Below are 20337 nucleotides of genomic sequence, written 5' to 3'. Positions count from 1 at the left end.
CCTATATACAAAGTTTTTATCTCCATCATTTTTTAACGTTTTATAAGTCATATAATATTGATTGAAATGTGTACTTCATAAAGGACATGCTCTTTATAAATATCAGTTGATTGAATGCTGTTATTAGTTTATTACTATCAAGTTGCAGCTACGCTTGACAACTTCTCCAGAAAATTCATAATTATTAAGTTATTAATGTAGAGTAACATATTCACGATATGTATGTTTTTGACTTTGTTCTGGCTAACAAAATATGTTATATATGAAAATTGGAAAATGTACTCATTTATATTTAAAAAAAATTATTGTAATTTAATTGTCAAAAATCATGTACGTATATATGTAGCTGAAAATATTGATCTTATCAATTCATATTATTGATCCACTGAACATTTAACACTGCTTCTTCTTTGAATTTCGTAACATTTTCTTCAAAAAAACAAGAATTAAGAAACAACATCCTTACATTAAAAAACACACGTATGCATGTAGTTATACATATCTGTATATGTATTTGCCTATACACACATAGGCATTTATTATACAAATAAGAACATTTTCCAACCTTTATTTAGCTATAACATGAAATCCTGTTATTTTCACGACTAGTGGCCATGAGAAATTTTCTTTAGAATCTCAAAATTAGCGCTGTAACCTCATATTTTCAACTTTCTCCGATAACTTTTCGAAAAATGAAAGAATGAGTTGAAATTCTGTAAAAAGATGTAACTTTTGATGTCTTTTAAAAGATGTGATACATTAGTCTGTACCATTTCTAAAATTATACGAAACATATTTTAAAGCGGTAGTTTTGAGACACTCTATATAATGATCTTATGACGTTTATAGTTTATATCATAATTTTTTATGTAGAATATTGCTTGACTTTGATCACAGATGCTTTGATTATTCATATAATTATTTATTTCGTTTCAAATAAACTTACGATTTTGAATTACGATTATGTTTCTTATGTGAGATATTCATAAACATGTTTTTATCATTAATTTTTTTATTAATATAAGATTATTATGCATCTAAAAGCTAACATATAATTTTATAGATTTATAGAAGACAAGTTTTTTTATTCATTCATTAAATTAATAAACTAAATGGCTACTCTAGGAATGCAGTGATGAATTTTCATACGCAATAATAGTGCCGCGAGACAGTCACTCGAATTCTAAAAATGATAACAATGATTTAGCAATTTCATATGAAAAAACTAAACGTTTTATCAATTCGTATGAATTTTGTGTATTTTTAATTAAAACATAAATCCACTTGACAATTTTCGTTAACATAAAAATTGGCAATGTACCACAAACTCTTTGATAATACATACACTACCGGACAAAAGTTAGTGGTATAAATAACATATTAAGTAAATAATGAAAATATTTTAAAAATCAAAGAACTCCGACTGAGTTTAAATTTAAACTGAAAATAAAAAAACAAGTCCAGCAGTGTACATAGCGATTTTAACAGTCGGGACCCATTATTGGGAACACTCGAGCCGGTGAAGATTTAACGGGTCCCGACTGTTAAAGTCAAAGGCAAAGATTTAAAGCTTTTTTGTGACTTTCTTGTACTATTATCGTCGCGTTATCTCAACACGTTCTTTAGTATTTTCAAGAGAAAGTGTGTGCCAATAGTCCGCTGACCCCTCTAGATTTCAAGGAAAAAATTGGACACAAAATTTAGTCAAAAAGGGTGGTTTGCAAGCAGAGTCAAGGTGGCCATTAATCGGATACTATGTTTCTACATTACTTCTATGTCTATACTTCGTATTAAATCATTTGTCGTACGTAAATAAACAATCTATTTATGAATAAAACGTATAAAATTCAAACTTTTGATGCGCACTGTATATATTCTTATAATTGGTATACATTATTTTTGGATTTATTGATGTATTTGTGATTATTAGTATTATAAAAATAATAATTTTATTCCACGAAAAAAAAAACAGTATAGTGAAATTGGTAAAACTTAGGAACAGACGGGATTTTAGTGAAATTGGGCAATTTCTATTTTGGGCACCTATTCCTCTTCCATTGCACTCGAAATCCTTTTTATTATGAATCCAAACTATTTAGTCTTTGCTAGTAGGCGGGTGTCTCCTATCTTTTAAATTATAGCCTATGTGTTATTCTGATGTATGAGCTATATTATTTAAAGTTTCATTTAAATCCATTCAGTAGTTTATGCGTGAAAGCGTAACAAACAAAAAAACTCTCGCATTTATAATATTTAGGGATTTTGAAGATATCTTTTAAATATTCTTAATAAATCATCGTTAATTATTTCCAATAATTCCAAATCCTATTTTTTTTAAATAGTGGACCAATTGTAAAAGGTATGAATCCATAAAGCCGTTTGCCTCCACAAGACGCTGTATAAAATCACTGTCCTACTGTCTACTTCTCTACTTGGTATCTTCATTAAAACTCGCTTGAGAAAACCATTTTCTGTTTGCTTTTATCTTTTATGTTAGAGAGATTTTTGTACTGCAATCAACTCTTCCATTATTCGCTGCGTACAGAGCAAAGCTATCGCCATAGTTGACAAATTTATTTTTTTTAAAATTATATGCAATACATATCATCTATCATTTAAATGAAACAACTTTGTTTTGTTATGTTTTTCACAAAACAGCAAAAGTTACATCGGTTATATAATATGCATTGCATATACTATTTTAAAAAAAATCATATACATGAAGCTGCTAAAACAATATCTATGACGCTAATTCTTAATAAATTTGAATGAAATAAAGCTATTAATCATATAAACCACATCCGCAACTTTTTAAATATTCAATCTATAAAAATAATAATTTGTATAAATTAATATCTTATATATTTTATTATATTTCTTAATTTTTTAATATTTTTAACAGAAAATTTGAAAATATACTAAAAAAAATTATTAAAAACAGATACATTTTACTAAAAATAAATGAAGTGAAACAAATGAATAATAAAAATATTTTTTTTAATATTTTGAAATGTGTTGTGTGAATGCAATGAAATTAACAATATTAGTAAAACGACTCAAAAACGATTCTGGAAATGATCACAAAAATATTGTTACGTATAAATAATAATATTGATCGTTATACAAACAAAGTGTACATGTGTTATTATTTGCACAACGACTGTCACTGTCTACTACCACTAGTAAAATAATAAATCATCATTTATCATGGATGCGGTACAAGTGGAAAATGCCACACCATCACCACCAACACGACCGCCTCCATCAGCAACTTCATCAGTTGTCACAACACTCAATTCTGGTAAAAGTTATCCGCGAAGACGACGTCGACATACAACTAATATTCGACACACGGACATCTGTAAATCTGAAAGGTATATACATTATACAAAAGAAAAGTAATAATCAAACTGATTTATTTCAATATTATGCATTTGCTTTACCAAGTCGAAATTACATAACAGGGGGTTGTTTACCCAATTATGTAACAAATCGAATTGGTTATCTTTAAATATTTCTTTTGGTTTATCCAACACCTAAATCATCTAAAAATATGAAAAATATTAGTAAGTGTGTACTTATGCTTTCAGTGTGTCATCGCCACTGAAATTTGCCTAAAATTTATCCAATTTAAGTAATTAGCATTCCTACATTAATTGCGATTTGCAATTATAGCATATTATTTAATTTTTAACTTGAAAAGGGATTTTTAAATATAACTGGGCCGATATTTGGCTTAAATATTTCAACAGTTAATTCAAGCTAATGTCTAAAGAAATAAATTGTTTTCAATAGCAGCTAATATTTTATCCAATTTACTAATATCAGGCGTCGGATTTACATAAAATGACAGTTTAAACCTATTTTCCAGAAGTATGCTAAAGGTTTTTTATAATTGGGTACACTTAGGTGTAAAAGCTCTTGTGTGCAGCTAATGATGGCGCACAACAAATTGACCTATTTTTCTATGTATTGTACCCTTGTAATTTTAAAACTTTTTAGAATAGCATAACTTTTTCATTGTCAAACAATTCTATTCAGTTTGAAAAACTAATTTAATATTTTTGGTATTTATAAACTATTTTTAAGCTATCATTTATTCGAAACAAGAAATTTTATCGTATTCAAAGTTGAGTACTGCACACATTTCAATTTGTTAATCATTGATTTCAATCCCCACGCCATCTAGAGTTGGTTTATTTTATGTTGGACCTTAAAAACAAAGAAAATAAATAATTACTTATCCGGCTGTCCACGAAGGACACATTTAGGTAGATAGTAAAGTATTACCATCTTTCCGCTGATAATTTCATTTATCAGCTCCTCAATTTCAGAGGCTGAGTGCACCTCCCTCATGCATATGCCATGCACTACACCAGCCTATCACAACTATTAATTAAATTAATTTTGTTTTGACGGCGGGAATCGAACCCACTACCCTAAGCATACCGCGGGCGGAATTGGAAATGCCTTAACCAACTGAACTAATACAATATTAATCATTTTTATAAATTTTAACCAGTAACAAATCATTAATTTCCTTTCAAGTTAAAAACTCTTATTTCTCACGAATATAAAAATGTTACTTATCTCTCTCACTATGGTTCTACCGACCCTAATTAAGATAGTTTTTAATTACAATGACAATTTTTCAACGGGAATCAACTAGTACAATAATATTAAAAAAAGAATTTGACATGGATTTAACACTAATCGACTGCGATTGTTAATTAGGGTAGGACGAACAATAATAAATGTAAGTGTAAACATTTACAACATTTGTTTACAAACAAAAAGAAATCGATTTGAAATATTATTTCTTTCTAACCATTCAGTGCAATTATTATTGCACAGAATACAAATTGACGTCATTTGAACACATCCATTGTGGTGCTATGCTATCAATAAATAAATAAGGTAATATGAGCGTTCATTCTATTCTATTTGAATGTTATGTGAAAAATTTTACACCATCAAATTGATTCTATATCCGTATATGATGTCGTGAAACTAGACAAAATTAGATTATTATCAACCTCACATAATGAATATGGCACTGGGGGGTATGTGAATTCCGCCCTCTAGGTCAGTTTTATTTGTTTTACATCAATCCAAATTTTATTGTATGCACATAGAATCTCCTATTCTCTCCGTATTTGAGTTGGGAAGAAGGGGAAGGTGGGAAATGTCTGCCAGTATTGTGTAACGTTTTTTCTTGTAACGGCAGTTTTCAAGAATTCTCTCACCTTAAAGCTTTCGATCAGAACGTTCCGAAGAACATTTTGGGAAAGGTATGAAAAAGTTTCCTGGAAAGCCATTTTCCTAGTCATATAGGTATAAATATAATATATGTGTAGCTTTGATCTCCCGTAGCTCGAAAACCACTCGTTTAAAAAGTTTTATGGCCGTGACAGTTTTTAATCAGAACGATCCAAAGAACATTTTAGGGTGGGTTCACAGAAAGCTATTTTCCTATCTAATATTGCGGGCCCTTTCTCCTCCAATCTTGAATAGAAACATCAATCGAAATTAACAGTATGTATATGTTTTCTTTTTTCATGAAAATTAAAATTCGACAAAAAAAATTATAAAATGAAAATGAATTGAAAAATAATAACAATTGATTGAAAGGTTAAATTACATGATTCGAAAATAATTGCGTTTATTTCTAAAATAATGATTTGTTTACAGTGATGTGGAACCAGATATAGGTTTATTATCATATAATACGAACTCCGGCAGCTCGTCTAACTCTAGTCTCTCATCCGCACCGTAAGTAGTATTTATTTTCATTCATTCATTGATAACATTTACCTTTCCATTCCTAGAATGAGTGTACAAATCGATTACATAGTTGGGTAGTATCCTAATGACTTTTTCACCTATTGGAAAAATTTTATATAAAATCAATATTAATATACATTTATACGTTACCCCTACCCTAACACGTTTTTAATAATTGGTTTTATTCATTCTGTTCTTAAGGTTATTCAAAATAAAAGCATTTAAAAAGTTTTCCAAATTTTAAAATAAACTAGGCTCGATTCTAAGAGCGTTTCAGTACTTTCCCTTTTTTCAGTTCATATTTTTTAATACCTTCACCCAGGGACAGAGAAATTTTGAGGCCCAAGAGCCAATATTTTGTTGGATCCCTCAGCTTTGGATCTAGGAATTTTGCGACCGTAGACAGTTCAAAAAAATTCATCTAACACATACACTCTAAATTAGCAAAAGAGCTGCTTCCATGGGAAGCGTTTTCCTTCCATTAATATATACTGCCTGAATTAGCAGACACTTCCGGGAGTTCCCATTTAAATGCTTAATCCGACCTTGCTTCCACCTCAGGAAAGGTTTCTGACCTAATATTAGATATTTGATTCTTAACGTACGCAGTTTTCTGCATTTTACAGCGAAACAATTATAATATTGAAGCTTTAAACTGAATAAAAGCATGTAAAACTTGTCCCAGCTATTTTTTACGATATTAGAAAATTCTCTCGACAGAATTGAAAAAAGTAGGAGAGTTGAAAATAATGAAAAGAGAGTTGAAAAGATTCTAGAGCGAAGGATTCGTGTCAATTAACTGTTTCCGAGAAAAATGTTTCAAACAAAAAATGTTGGATTTAGAAGTGCACATTCTGGTTCAATAAAAAGTTAACTCACTTTACAACACTTCTAGGTAGAAAATTTTTATTAAAAATGTAACATTTTTTGTTCAGAATATTTTTTTTGAAAACTTGCATTTAGTTTAGGTAGAAACTAAATAGAATAAAAATCTAGGAGTTTTTCGAAAAAAATTCTAAATATTTGTATTTGTCTATGTGTTAAATATAATATTTTTTAACTACTATTGTGAATAATAATTTAAATAAAATATGATTTCAATTATTAATGCTACAGTAGTTGGATGCATCGGTAAGATAAATCTAAGTTCAAAGACATTAATTTACTATATAAAAAAATTATTATGAAAAAAATAATAATAAATTTTTTTTGTTAAATATAGGTCATTAGACAGTCCATCTACTTCACTTGAAGCAGTTTCCATTTCAAATACTAATAATACTAGGAGTCGTGTATTGGGTGAAAGTGATCCTGAAACAGAGGCAGTACCTGATCCAAGTGATTGGACTGTAAATATTCCCGAAGATTTAATTTCAAGGTTGTCGTCAAGTGAGAAAAAACGCCAGGACGTATTTAATGGTATGTATTTTTATGGTTCAAAGTGGGGACCATTTCATGTAAATTCTTGGACAAAAACGCTGTATAAAATTTCAAAATACTGTCTATAAATTAGTAATATAATCGATTACAATTTTCCCCGACAAGAATTCATTTTAAAGTGAATGAGACAAGTAAGAAGAATACTTCTTTGAGAGTCACTATTGCCACTTCGATTAACCCTAAAATTGCATAGACCTAAGGGACCATTGTGCATCTATTAAAAATGCAATTGAAGGTACGGATATCTCTTGGTGACAAATTTTATTGGAAGCAAAAAAAAGCTACAAAAGTATACCGATGTCTCAAGCGACACAGAAACCCCTAAAGCTTTACCGCCAACATTTTAACCAAGCCAAATACGTCTAAAAGTTATGAACTCAAACATTTTGTAACCGGCGCTCTGTAGAGTATCTACAAGTGATAACATGACTTGTGATTTCATAATTCCCAATACCCAGAGGTGGTTTTTCCATAAGGCAAAGTAGGCACCCGCTTACAGCCAAAGGCTAGAATACTTCTTCATTATCTAATGTTTATGTAATTTAAAAAAATTGTTTAAATTTTTATTTATTCATAAAATTTATATTTCAGAGCTCCTGCAAACAGAACGATCACATGTTAGACAATTGAGAGTTTTAGAAAAAGGCTTTCAAAAACCATTAGAAAATAGTAATCTATTAACATTTGACCAATTAAGCTTATTATTTCCAAATTTAGATGAAATGTTAATACTTCACTCTGGATTTAGTGAAGCTTTAAAAGCTATGCGCAAAGAAAATCCTTTAGTAGGTGAAGTTGGTGAAACTATTTTAAACATGGTATGTATTATTTAGAAGATTATATTATTTAAACGGTATTTAATCAGAAAAATGGGTCGGGGACATGCTCACATCAATGGTATCAATTGTTGTAATTGCTGACGCAGCTCTCATTAATCGATGATGGTATTCCTTCAAACAATTTGAATATACTCCGGTAATTTCCTTCGCTTTTACACCGAACTTATATTATAGAGCAAAGTTTTTTTTAAAATTAATTTTAAATTCAAGGTAGACTAATTTATTTCATTTCATTTATATAGTATTTTCGGTTTTGTATTGATATAAATGGCGATTTCGAAGTTAGTTAATATTAATGTAATTTATCAGAGTAGGTTAAGTTTGAAGAAATTCCGTAGATTGATCAGACTGATTTCAGGATCAAAATCCCGACCATTCTTCGGGCTAAAAACTGAACTGTTAAATGAACTATATTTAATTAACTCGTACGTTACTTTATTAGTTTGACGGTTCATCTGGTGAAGCATTCGAAAATGCCGCTGAAACATTTTGTGCACGTCAACAGATTGCATTAGAATGGTTAAGAGAACGTCGCCGTAAAGATGCCAAATTACACAACTTCTTAACAGAATGTGAAGCAGACAAAATGTGTAGAAGGCTTCAATTGAAAGATCTCATTCCTACGGGAATGTTACGGTAATATTTGATAATTAAATAAAAAACAACTAAATAAAAATTAATTCTATGTACTTTTTTTTACATTTAGATTAACCAAATATCCATTACTTTTCGAAAATCTTGCGAAATATACATCACAGTGCCTTTCTGATACAAATAGTGCAAATCCTTTAACACCGCCAGAGTTAGATCGTCTACATAGAGCTGTAGAGCGTTCTAAAGAAATACTTAACAGTGTTAATACAGCTGTTAAAAAGGCAGAAGATCAAGCTCGACTGCAAGATATTCAACGTCGATTGGATCGTTCCGGATTTGACAAAGTTGATCATCCGCTCGCAGTTAACGACCAACGAGAGTATAAGGTTAGTAATATTTGCTTCTAGTTCTTTTACTAGAAAATTCAATACATTTATGAAACAGAATATACTTTATGAAGTAAAATAATTAATATGGTGATTAACAATCCTCCATTTTTCGAGACTCATCGCATCATGCATTTTTCTCTGATTTTTCAGTATTTTCAAGTATATTTACGAAACAAAATTTTTCTTAGTAGCAAACGAAATGAGAGTGACTGTTTCTTCGTAAAAATCGCTATTAAATTAATAACACAAATTATTAAATTTTCTAAATATAGAATCGTCAAAGGTAGACTTTTTTATAAGGAGTTGTTTGCGATCAAGCTTTGTTAATAATCGATGCCTTAAAGATTTAATCATGGGGTTCGATGAATCTGCCATCTCCCTATGAAACTTTCCCACCTCTACCATTATTGTCTAATTTAATAAATTAATAAAATAATAATAATTTTCAGAATATTGACATTACAAAACGGCGATTAATTTATGAAGGTGCATTATGTTGGCGTATTAGTAGCAATAAACGAATAAATCTTCATGTACTACTATTAGATGATGTAATTTTATTGTTACAAAAACAGGATGATAAATTTTCATTAAAATTTCACCATACGTCAACACTTGGTGTTGGCGGTACTGATCGATCAATAATGAGTCCAATAATTCGAGTTTCTACTGTTTTAGTTCGTACAAATGCTACAGGTAATATTTAAATCAAACATTATTTACACGTTAATTTCTTTAAATTTTAAGTAATCAAATTAACCATATTAATTTAATTTTTTTAAATTTTAGATAATAATTCATTATATTTAATTACAACTGCTCATAATGGTCCCCAAATGTATGACTTAGTAGCGTCTTCACCAAGTGAAATAAAACAGTAAGTTTTTGTTTTTCTTATTTCACTCTCATAAATTAAATGTACAGGGTGTCGAAGTAAGGAAAAAATTTCAGAGGATATTCTTTAGCCAATTTTATGAAGAAAAGTTTTAATTTTAAAATATGTCCGTAAACGTTTCCTTTCTAAGTCAACACTTTTTTATAATATCTGTGATAGATGAAAAAATTGACTTATATAAAGTACACAAAAACTTAAAACAAATGTAAAAATTTCAATTATAAAACGATGTGGATATCTAAAGGACCCGGGTTCGAGTCCCATCTTATGTGTAATTTTTTCATTTTATTTCTTATTAAAATTTTCTAAATTGTATTAATTTATTTTCATTATATAGATGGTATAAATATATAACAGAAGCTAACGAAACGTTTACAAAACATGAAGGACGTCATAGTCGTGGTAGCGCAGAAAGTGATAATATGGAAATTATTAATGAAGAATCAATTAGTCGTGATCATATGCAAACTATTGATGAAAATGGTAGCACGAACAGTAGTCAGGATAGTAACGATGACAATATTTCTATGAAATCTGCTGAAGATGAACCGCAACAACCAACTAAATCAACGGAGACACCTCAGCCGGAAGAACAACAAGGTATTGTATTCATAATAATAATAATACTTAGTAAATAAATTTGTATTATGTTATATAATAAACCCAAACCATTGTACGGTAATTTGAATAGTTTCTTAAATTTATTTATCAAAATGTGATTTCTAATTGTTAGGTGTTAGTTAAAAGACTGTCTCGTAAACTTTAAAATATTTATTATTTCGAAAAATATAACAAAGATAACTTAATTTCAGAAAAAACCATTCCTGAAGTGCCCACAACTTCAAACCCAAGTAACAGCAACTTACGTGTCCAGTCTTCGTTACTACTTTCGACAGAACAAAATTCATTAATTGAGCCTTCTGAAGTAACAGTATCTGTGAAATCTGTTTTAACTGCCGAACCAGTTCTTACACCATTAGGTAAATATCATAAAATAAATTCTAATTATCAATTATTTTACTATGAAATATGCTTTTTCAGAACGATTAAGGCGAACAGATTTAGTTATAAAATCAGCAATTGCTGAAAAACAGTTATTAGTTGCTGATATTTTAAGTGTTCCACGGGATGAATTTGTTCATATTGCTGAAGTAGCTGCCGAGCCTACAAATGATAAAGAAGCAACAGAATTAATATTAGCGGCTATCAATCAAGCTAATCAATTAGCTGAAGCAATTAATGACACATTAAATATAAATGAAGAAGCAGCTATTGCACTGACATCACTACCGATTACGGGATGTAGCTGGCCTGCATCTAAACATCACAGAATCCCAGGTGTCCCACCCCAAAGACTGCAAACAATTTCTTCGACTCTTAATTTACAACTTACACAATTATTAGTAAGTATTTTTTAACAAAAATAGTGTTTTTCCGATTAATTACTTTTTAATTAATTATGATTATTAGTTAATTAGTCATATCAATCATATCAAAATTTTGTCATTATAGCAAATTCCACAAATGCTTGTACTTAATTGATTATAAATTTGAATAATTATTATCTCGATTGTTAAAAAATTTAATTTTTATTGATTGAACTAATAAATTACAGAAAGTTATAAAGGAGAGAGATGAAGAACGAGAGAAGTTGCGAAATGAATTACATAAATCTCGCGAACAAATACATATATTACATGAATTACATAGACTTAGACCCATACCTGAGTCAAATACCAATGAAACTGGACAAGATAATAATCACGAATTAGATGAAAATTCTACTAATTTAACTGTTAAAAGCCCTGAAATACAACAATCTAAAGAAGATCAACAACAATTACGGGATCAAAATAAAAATGAAGAAAATGCTATAGAAGAGGTTGGTAAAGGTTAGTTTCGATTTGACAATCCTCTTCTGTATTAACATGTAAAATAAACTTTAAACGAATTGCTTTTAATTTTTAGATTAAATCAACTGGTTTTAGTTTCAAACAACTAACAAACAACTGGAAAAAACATAAATAACATTGAACAAATGGATAAATGGGCAAAATAAGAAAACGGATGTATTTTTCACTGAAAATAAAGTGAACGACACGGAATTACAGAAATATTTTTTGAAATTAACATTTTGTGAGATAAGTCGCTTTGTTTAATAATGGCTAGAGTATTAAAAAAAAAATCAAACATACCGTTGTCATTAAAAGCATTATTAAATAACATATAATTTATTTATATTATTTATATAAACTGAAAATTAGATTTTACATGAAGAAAATGTTTTAAATGGCTGTTAATCAAACGGTATACTAAAATTAAATAAATAATCGATTTAAAATAAAATTAAAAAAAAAAATTTAAAAATAACTATTAAAAATATAATTTATTTTGTTTTTAATTTATTGTTATATAATTAATAAATAAGTAATTAAATGTCATGATTAAGTAATTAATAATAATATTCAATACAATTTATCATTAATTCATTTTGATTATTGAAAACTTCTAAAAACATCCATGACTACAAAATGTAAGTCATTACATAAAAGAGGATCTGATATCGTAAAATATATCAACATATTTTCAAAAAATACGTAAAAAATGGCAAAAAAATCGAAATTAACCAAATTTATTGTTATCTTAATTGAAAAGTAGGACTTGTTACGGCGTCTTTTAAAGGAATGACTTTCAGACAATTTAAGATATTAGGAATTTCGCTGATCTTTTAATAAGTAGGTCTAAGTGATTATTATGGTTGAAATTCTTTAAACAAATAATTTAGTACAGTTGTCATTAAAAATTATCGTTTTTGTGACTGTAGACCAAAACAAAATAATTTGGTCAAATGACACTAATTTGTACATACCATGGACTTGTTAGCGATAAATATTAATATTAAAAAAAAAATTAAATATCATAAAATTGCTCCTGAAATATTCCTGTAGAATATACAATTCCTTCACTTAAATAATTAATAGTTAATTAGTTATTCATGAAACAAATTTTTTTAATCATGGTAACTAATTAACTATTAATTATTTGAGTGGAGCAATTGTATATTCTAAATGAGCATTCAGGAGCAATTTTTTTATATATAATTTCTTCTTTTTTTTATATTAATATTTGGCGCTAACTAGTTTGTAGTTTTGTACATCATTTGATCAATTTGGAATAAAAACTTTAAAAATGAAGAGTGCTTTGTTTTAAAGATTATCAAAGATAATGATGGTTACATATCTATTTTCTCCATTTTCAAATTATAAATTACGTATTATAAACATGCATTTTGATTAATAAATTGTAGAATGAGTTAACCAGCACGAAAAAAGCTACGACACATGTTTCAAATATTCGAATTTCATTCCATTTCTTCTCGTTTTATCGCATTTTCTTCGAGAAATAATAATTTGAATTTTTTTGGGTGAAAATTTGATCTTATCGCTGATTAAATGACATAATAGTAAATAGCGAATGGATTATTTAATACCGAATTAGATACTCTAAAACAAGTTGGAAGTTTAAATGAACTTAAGTGAACTTATTTCTTTGCTAACTCATTTCTCAAAGATTTATTATACAATTATATAATAATATTCGAAATGTGTATTTATGACAGGAGCAAGATAAAAATAATTTTCCCGTTTGCATGTATTTGAATGGCATTATATTTCAGTTGAAAATAAATCATTTTTAAAAATTGTACGGACTTCGATTTGGAATACTTAGATCAAATAATAAATAATATGTTTCTTATTGTTTGATTAAATATCCTCAAATTAAAAAACAAAATTATTATACTGTCGTGTTTAGGTAAACAGTAGTAAAGTGCAAAAAGTAAAATCAGAGAAAACTGAAATCTAATGAATAAAAACAGTACATAATATCATCATTCATAACAGGTAAAATAGGGGTGAAAAGTCAGTATTTTTATCTTTCAATGGATAAAAAGCAGTAACTTTTGAATACAACTGCTTTTTTGAACAATGGATTTACTTCTTTTATACTAGGGAAATGTAACCAAGGCTTACGACAAACGTTAAAAAATTACTTGAATGATTATGTAATTAATATGTAAAAAAGCACTCAAAAATTTATTGACATCCAATTTGATAAAAGGCAGTAAGTGAATTTTACTGCCTTTTTCCTAAGCATGGCAGTATACTACTTTGCACACAAAAAAAAAATTCATTTGAATATAAAAATTATGCAATATTGCATCATATCGACAGATATGAGATATATTTTGTATAGATTTGTACAAAGAATTTTAAGATAACTTATTAATGTAAACTATGAAATTTATACAACATACATATCTTATTAGAGTGAATGTAATTTGAAATGAGATGACACTCTCCTATTTTACATTTAAATAGGTAAAGGTTATTAGGAAGTGCAGTTTTATTTGAAAATAAATTCACTCAATTCATATACGGTCAAACTTTATCCCAAGTTCAATTAGTATTAATAAAAAAACGATTGTTTACTCTTAACTCTAATTATTTTTATTAGTATGTATTAAACAATTTTGTAAAACTGAACTTGATTATATCGTTTAACTGTTAGTGATTTTTCTTTTAATAATATTTTATATTTGCTAAAGAAATTCATTGTTTGATAAAAAAATATCATAAAGCTTATAATATGTGTATAATAAGTATACAAAATTATTCATTGCTATTTTTTTTAAATATATTTTTTGAATATCAAAAATCGTGTTTCAAATAATTATTTCAATTGCCAAATCGATGGTTGGAATTGGTGGATTTATTGTACGCGTCTCCAAGATAAATTCATTTTTCTGCCTCATTTTGCATTTCATATGCAAATTTAGTAAAAAAATATCTCGATTTAGAGCTCAAAACTTGTTTGTAAATTTTTGAAGAATAATTGTGTAATTTTGTCCCCCTCCTCTCCTTAAAGAGGTTTGTTAAATTACACAAATTAAAAAGATTTCTGCACGCTATATAGACATCGCCAGCCAATTTGATATATGAGACTAGGCTTGCAACCATTAATCTCAGACTGTGGCAACCAGAATAACGTATAAAATTGCACAATCAAGAGTGCAAATATCTAGATAGACGTCTTCGCCTTAAACGTTTTTTGCATTGAATAACAATGGTCAATACATGTGGCACAATTTTGATCGGCACGATCCAGACGCATATTTCGTTCTTAACAATATCATCTCGATTCCTATTGTGTTTGAGAATGTGTGTAAAAGGTAAATTTATGTGCCAAAAAATAAATAATAGGATTTTTGTAATTTCTAAATTATTATACTTTCGCAATTTATGTTTAAGAAAAAAAATTTAAAGCTTTAACAAGTTCACAGTACTTATGTGGGGCCGCATAGTACCATAAATATTGACATTATCAGAATAATTAAAAAAATAATTTTTTATGGTAAATTTGAACCCTTCTACAATTTCTTAAGGCTCAATTCAACAGAACGGCGATCTAAAAATATTTTGAGGGATAAATAACAAACTGGAAATTTATTCTGAGTGCTTAAACATCTTCTAAATCGGATGTGTTCGATGTTGGTTGGTCATTTTTACAGGGCGGGAAAACACGCGAATATATCAATGGGTAATGAAAATGTCGAATAAAAAATCCAAAAATATGCTGTGCAATATTTTAACTCTAATGGTAAGAAAATTAGTCCTTTCACAAGAGTGGGGAACGAATCTTTAGAAAAATAAATTCCAAATATTAACTCGAAAAAACTTATGACAAACACAAAATTTTAAAATCGAAATGGGAATTAAGACGTATTTTTAATTTATTTTCATACAATTTGCCTGTTTTCTACTCTATATATGAATTTTTAGCTTTTCAATTTATTTTTAAAAGCGTTGGAAAAATTTGACATAATCAGCACTCATTCCAAGATTTTCCAAATTGGACAAAAAAATTGAGACAATCGAACATATGTACCAAAAAAGAAAAGTGTTAAATTTAAAAGCATGAAAAATAAAATAACCTTTATTCAAGAATAAAAATCATACTAAAACTGATTTAAGTGGGCCTTCCACTATCCTAGTCCTTCAGAGTTCATATGAAACTGATAATAGTATTTTTGAAAGTAAAATAAGGCAAAATATAAAAAATCACTTGGTATATTATGATCGGATATGTTTTTTAAATAAATTAGAATATTTTTTAATAAATTTGGTATTTGAATTTAAAATTCTTTCATATGCCATGCCATTTTAAATTAGTTATTAATTTTACACAAAAATATATATATTTAAACATTTAATTATTGTATAAATAAAATAATGCATTTATTTCATCATTTTCTTTTTTTCGTACGACAGAATTGTTTATCTTATTTGGGATATTGTAAAATATTAGTTAAATCATCCCAGTAATTGTTGGTAAAATAATTCGAAATTAAATATCAGCAATCACTTTTGTAATTGTTATCAAATTGTACAATTACACTTAGGATGGCTCTCAAAAGGTTTTATGAATTTTTATCTAAGAAACTTTTGTCAAATAGGTTTTCAGTGGGAGAGTGAGTATCCCAGGTTAAATTTGATCAAGTTTAGTTATTACGGATCGCAGAGGTTAACTTGAAAATTAGTTGGAAACCATTTTTTTATTAGAGAAGTTCCTTAAAAAAATTATTGATTTATTAAATAGTAATTTTGCTTGATTTTGGTATAACACATCAAAAAAATATGCCATTCCATGTTTTCAATTTCTCGTTTCGACTCTATTCATACAAATTTGAGTAAAATTTTATTGATGAAGTTATCTTAAATTCACAAGGATTTTTAGCACACACAAAAATGGCCAAGAATTTTCATCTATAGAAAAAATTTGTTTATCAGCTTTGGTTTACCCCTAAATATGAATAAATAAAAACGGTCGCTTTCTGTATGTTATGTCATTTATAAATATACCGACCGCTAAATATTGGTGAGTGAGAAGTTACTTGGAATACAATTTTTTCCTCTAAGATCCTTGGAAGTTGATCACGTGGGTAAGATTAAATTTGATGAATATCAATCGCTCCCTGCAAACTGAGCAATATCGACCGCTTCCTCCGATTGGGCACAACTAGTAGGATATGTTGATATAAAATTTATTCACTTAATTTGTTCGCAAGGGTGAAGGCCGATTTTTCCGGTAGGTTTCAAGCAATTCCGCGTCGAATGCGAAAAAAACCATCTTTCTAGCTATGTGGGTAATGAAAGTTTTCGAAATCTTCTGTTAATTTGACTTTAGTTCGGTTTGATTTGTGAAAATCTAACTTTCTAGCATGTACATTTTATTCGATTTTCTGGGGGTTGCAATGAAAAGGGGGGGGGGGCTGTTGCAAGAGTCAATTAGTGAGTGCGTGTGTTAGCTTCAATTGGTGTTACATATTATTTTAGATAGCACAATTCATGAAAGATCAATAATAATTTGTAAAACTTTTTGTGAGCCATTCGAATATTATATTATTTTAGAATATCGAATTTATCAATTTAATTTAACGTCATTCTAAAACCAATTTTGTTAAATTCGTTATTCGATAGGTCACACACACAAACATATAATAATATTTAAATAAATAAATAAAAAATATATTGTGTTGCTGTAACTAATTGCTTTTATTTTAAAATTGTATATAAAACAAATTATATTATTTTTAGATGATATTTTTTTTTATAGAGTATATAAGTAGATCTATCTAACAAAATAATTCTAACGCCTGGACTGATTTGGCTTATAAATAAGAAAATAAAACACCAAATGAATTATTACTTAACATTATACAAATAATAACCGTACAAATAGTTTATTGTTTTTTGGATGGTTAATATTCTTATTTTGTCATCATTAAATCATACAATACCTCTTGATGTGGAAAAACTAGGTAACGAAAAATTAGGTTGTCTGTTAAAAATATATTAGTCTAGAGTCCCAAATCCTTTTTCACATGTGATTACTAACAGAGGTACCTTTTATGTGTACCCCATTTTAACGAAGTCACATATGAAACGTTCCCTGTTAGTAATCACCTATGAAAAAGTATTTGAGACAGTACTTGACAGACTATACTTGACTATATTGTTATAATCGAATGCGGAATAGAAAAACGAAAAATTGAAAAAATTAAGTTTTGGGAAAAGTCTTCTATTTCAGCTGTAGTTTCACACATAATTAATGAAAATGGATGTAATTAAAATTTAGTTTTGAATATCCATCGTTTTATCATATGGTAAATTTAGGCGTAAGTCCTGAGTTGTCCCCACAACATTTCAGCTGTTTTATCACTAGATATAATCGTGAATGGTACCAATTTATTTCAAAATGCGGGTCAATTTTATTGAATTGTTATTATAGAATCTAGAAAAAGATATTGACTACTCCACTTAACTAATAAAACTATTTGTAAGATATAAAAATGAGTGACTTTGTGTAATGTAAACATAAATACATGCCTTAGTAGTTAAATTATTATTTATAAGCAAATAAACTTATATTTAATATTATACACTTGGTATATCTATCTTTTTATGAATCTTATTCAAAGAAATGTAATTAAAAGGAAAAGGCCTAATTTATAAAAAAAGAACAAAATTATAATATGTATGTATAGTATTATTGATTAGTGAATAACAATAAACTTTTTATAAAGGATCTAATTTTTTTAAATTTTATTCGATTACCTTGTCTGGGGAGTAAAACTCGAATAAGAAGTTTAACTTAAATATTATTTCTCTAGCCTACTTTCCTGTCGATCCGCGAGATCTTTCTTATTCCTTTATCAAATTTCATGATTTACCCCTCATTTTACCTCAGTCAATTTCAAGATGAAAAAAATTGAATGAGGTAGTAATTCAACAATTACCTCAGCCAATTTTTTGTTAACACTTGTTTTATGTGAAGTTTACTATAAGCAAGTGAAAACAAACAATTGACTTGTGTTAATTGTTGAAATACCATGTATAGACAGTATTGACACAGTCGTTTGTTTTTTTACGTCACGTAAGTAAAGAAAGATGTCCACTCTTAGATAGCCACACACACAATAGATATCCCCATATAATACATACTGTAAAATTTGCACCTAGTTTTCGCCCTCGCGGGTAAACAATGATGTTTAAGAAACATTTAAACTTTTGGTATATCTGTTAACGGTTTACAAGATGGGTCCAACGGATCCAAGACCCAATTGACGTATGTTGCTCATTTACGAACTCACCCTCACTTTTTACGTCCTAAGCACGCCATAAAAATTTCAGCTTGATATCTCTTTTCATTTTTGAGTTATTGTGTCCACAGACAGATGGACTAATTAGGTCTCTAGAGTGAATAGAATATTTCCGTTTTCTGTAATAATGTTCCAGTTTTGAATGTAAGAGCTAAAAACAGAGAGGAACCCAACCAACTCCTCTATAGTCGATAAACTCAACCCAATCAACTCGTAATGATAATCACGCTAGCTTTCAGATAATTTATCTAAAAGTATTCATGAAAATACGATTGTGTTCGAATAGCCTTATCGAATAATTTTAAATAATAAATTTTCGATAAGCAGCGATGTAATTAATATTGGGGAAATCATCATGATAATTTAAATTACATGCAATGTTGAACTACTTACCGTGTACTTTTATTTTGGTATTTTTTATTGGGAAAATAGGAAGTTTTACTTCAAAGTAAAAAGTTTTAGCACATTTTGATTAAAACAATTTATTTAAATACAAATAATCCTTATTCTAAATGTATTTTTACACTGATGAATTCAATTTTTATTTCTAAACTTATTTTTTAAAGTTGCTTTTCCATAAACATCCAATAATCCAGACACAGCGGCTTTTTTCCTTTTTCTATCGAAACTTTTTCCTTTTGCTATTGATTTTCCCATACTATTTTTACCAATTTGCTGCAGTTTATTAAACATTTCTTCTTTAGATTTTTTTTGTTTTTGTTCATTTAACAAACTTTTATAATTTATATATTTATTTTTTGGGGGTTTTGCGCCTAGTTTTATAGCAAGCTGGACATTTGCCTTTTGTTTTTCACTTGATTCAAATCCGGAAATACCAAATTTTATAATTTCATGTCTAGCTTTTTTTATATTAAATTCATTTTCACTTATTTTATTATAATTATTCGAGTCTGTTTCTATATGTTCTTCATTTTTCTTTCGTTTTTCTTTGGGCTTATATGATTCATAAACAACTGTCTGAAAGTTTTTGTTCACACTCGAAGACGCTTTTGTTTTTATAAAATCTGAACCGGACATAATGACTTTTAATTTTAATTAAATCACCCTAACTAATATTTTAGTTAATTTCATTGACAATTTGTTTTTATTCTATTTAACGTAATCCACGTGGTATAAATGTCAAACAACACAAACTGCAGTCAGTGCTGCCAACCA

General features: G+C 28.2%; 2 protein-coding genes across 3 annotated transcripts in view; one reads left to right on the top strand and one right to left on the bottom strand.

Annotated features, from left to right (window-relative positions):
• Positions 1-11943, top strand: part of LOC123294229 (rho guanine nucleotide exchange factor 11) — a 73588-nt gene extending 61645 nt beyond the window's left edge. For both annotated transcript variants that reach the window (XM_044875344.1, XM_044875345.1), the window contains 12 exons: positions 5692-5772; positions 7007-7203; positions 7816-8042; positions 8506-8699; positions 8770-9043; positions 9496-9742; positions 9836-9923; positions 10279-10541; positions 10754-10921; positions 10983-11344; positions 11557-11833; positions 11910-11943. In XM_044875344.1, the coding sequence (XP_044731279.1) occupies positions 5692-5772; positions 7007-7203; positions 7816-8042; positions 8506-8699; positions 8770-9043; positions 9496-9742; positions 9836-9923; positions 10279-10541; positions 10754-10921; positions 10983-11344; positions 11557-11833; positions 11910-11914 (2383 nt within the window). In that variant the 3' untranslated portion in view covers positions 11915-11943. The remainder of the gene's footprint in view (positions 1-5691; positions 5773-7006; positions 7204-7815; positions 8043-8505; positions 8700-8769; positions 9044-9495; positions 9743-9835; positions 9924-10278; positions 10542-10753; positions 10922-10982; positions 11345-11556; positions 11834-11909) is intronic.
• Positions 11944-19693: 7750 nt separating this feature from the next.
• On the bottom strand, positions 19694-20337 carry LOC123293744 (uncharacterized protein C1orf131 homolog). Its single transcript, XM_044874645.1, has one exon. The coding sequence runs from the start codon at positions 20197-20199 to the stop codon at positions 19696-19698; it is 504 nt and encodes a 167-aa protein (XP_044730580.1). The 5' UTR covers positions 20200-20337; the 3' UTR covers positions 19694-19695.

Source organism: Chrysoperla carnea, chromosome 2 (assembly GCF_905475395.1).
Source record: "Chrysoperla carnea chromosome 2, inChrCarn1.1, whole genome shotgun sequence".
Lineage (NCBI taxonomy): Eukaryota > Metazoa > Arthropoda > Insecta > Neuroptera > Chrysopidae > Chrysoperla > Chrysoperla carnea.
The sequence above is the reverse complement of the archived record's forward strand: the minus strand, read 5'-3'. Positions and strand labels throughout refer to the sequence as shown.

Coding starts and splice junctions, on each gene's coding strand:
- LOC123293744 (XM_044874645.1), bottom strand. CDS start 20,199: ATGTCCGGTTCAGATTTTATAAAAACAAAAGCGTCTTCGAGTGTGAAC.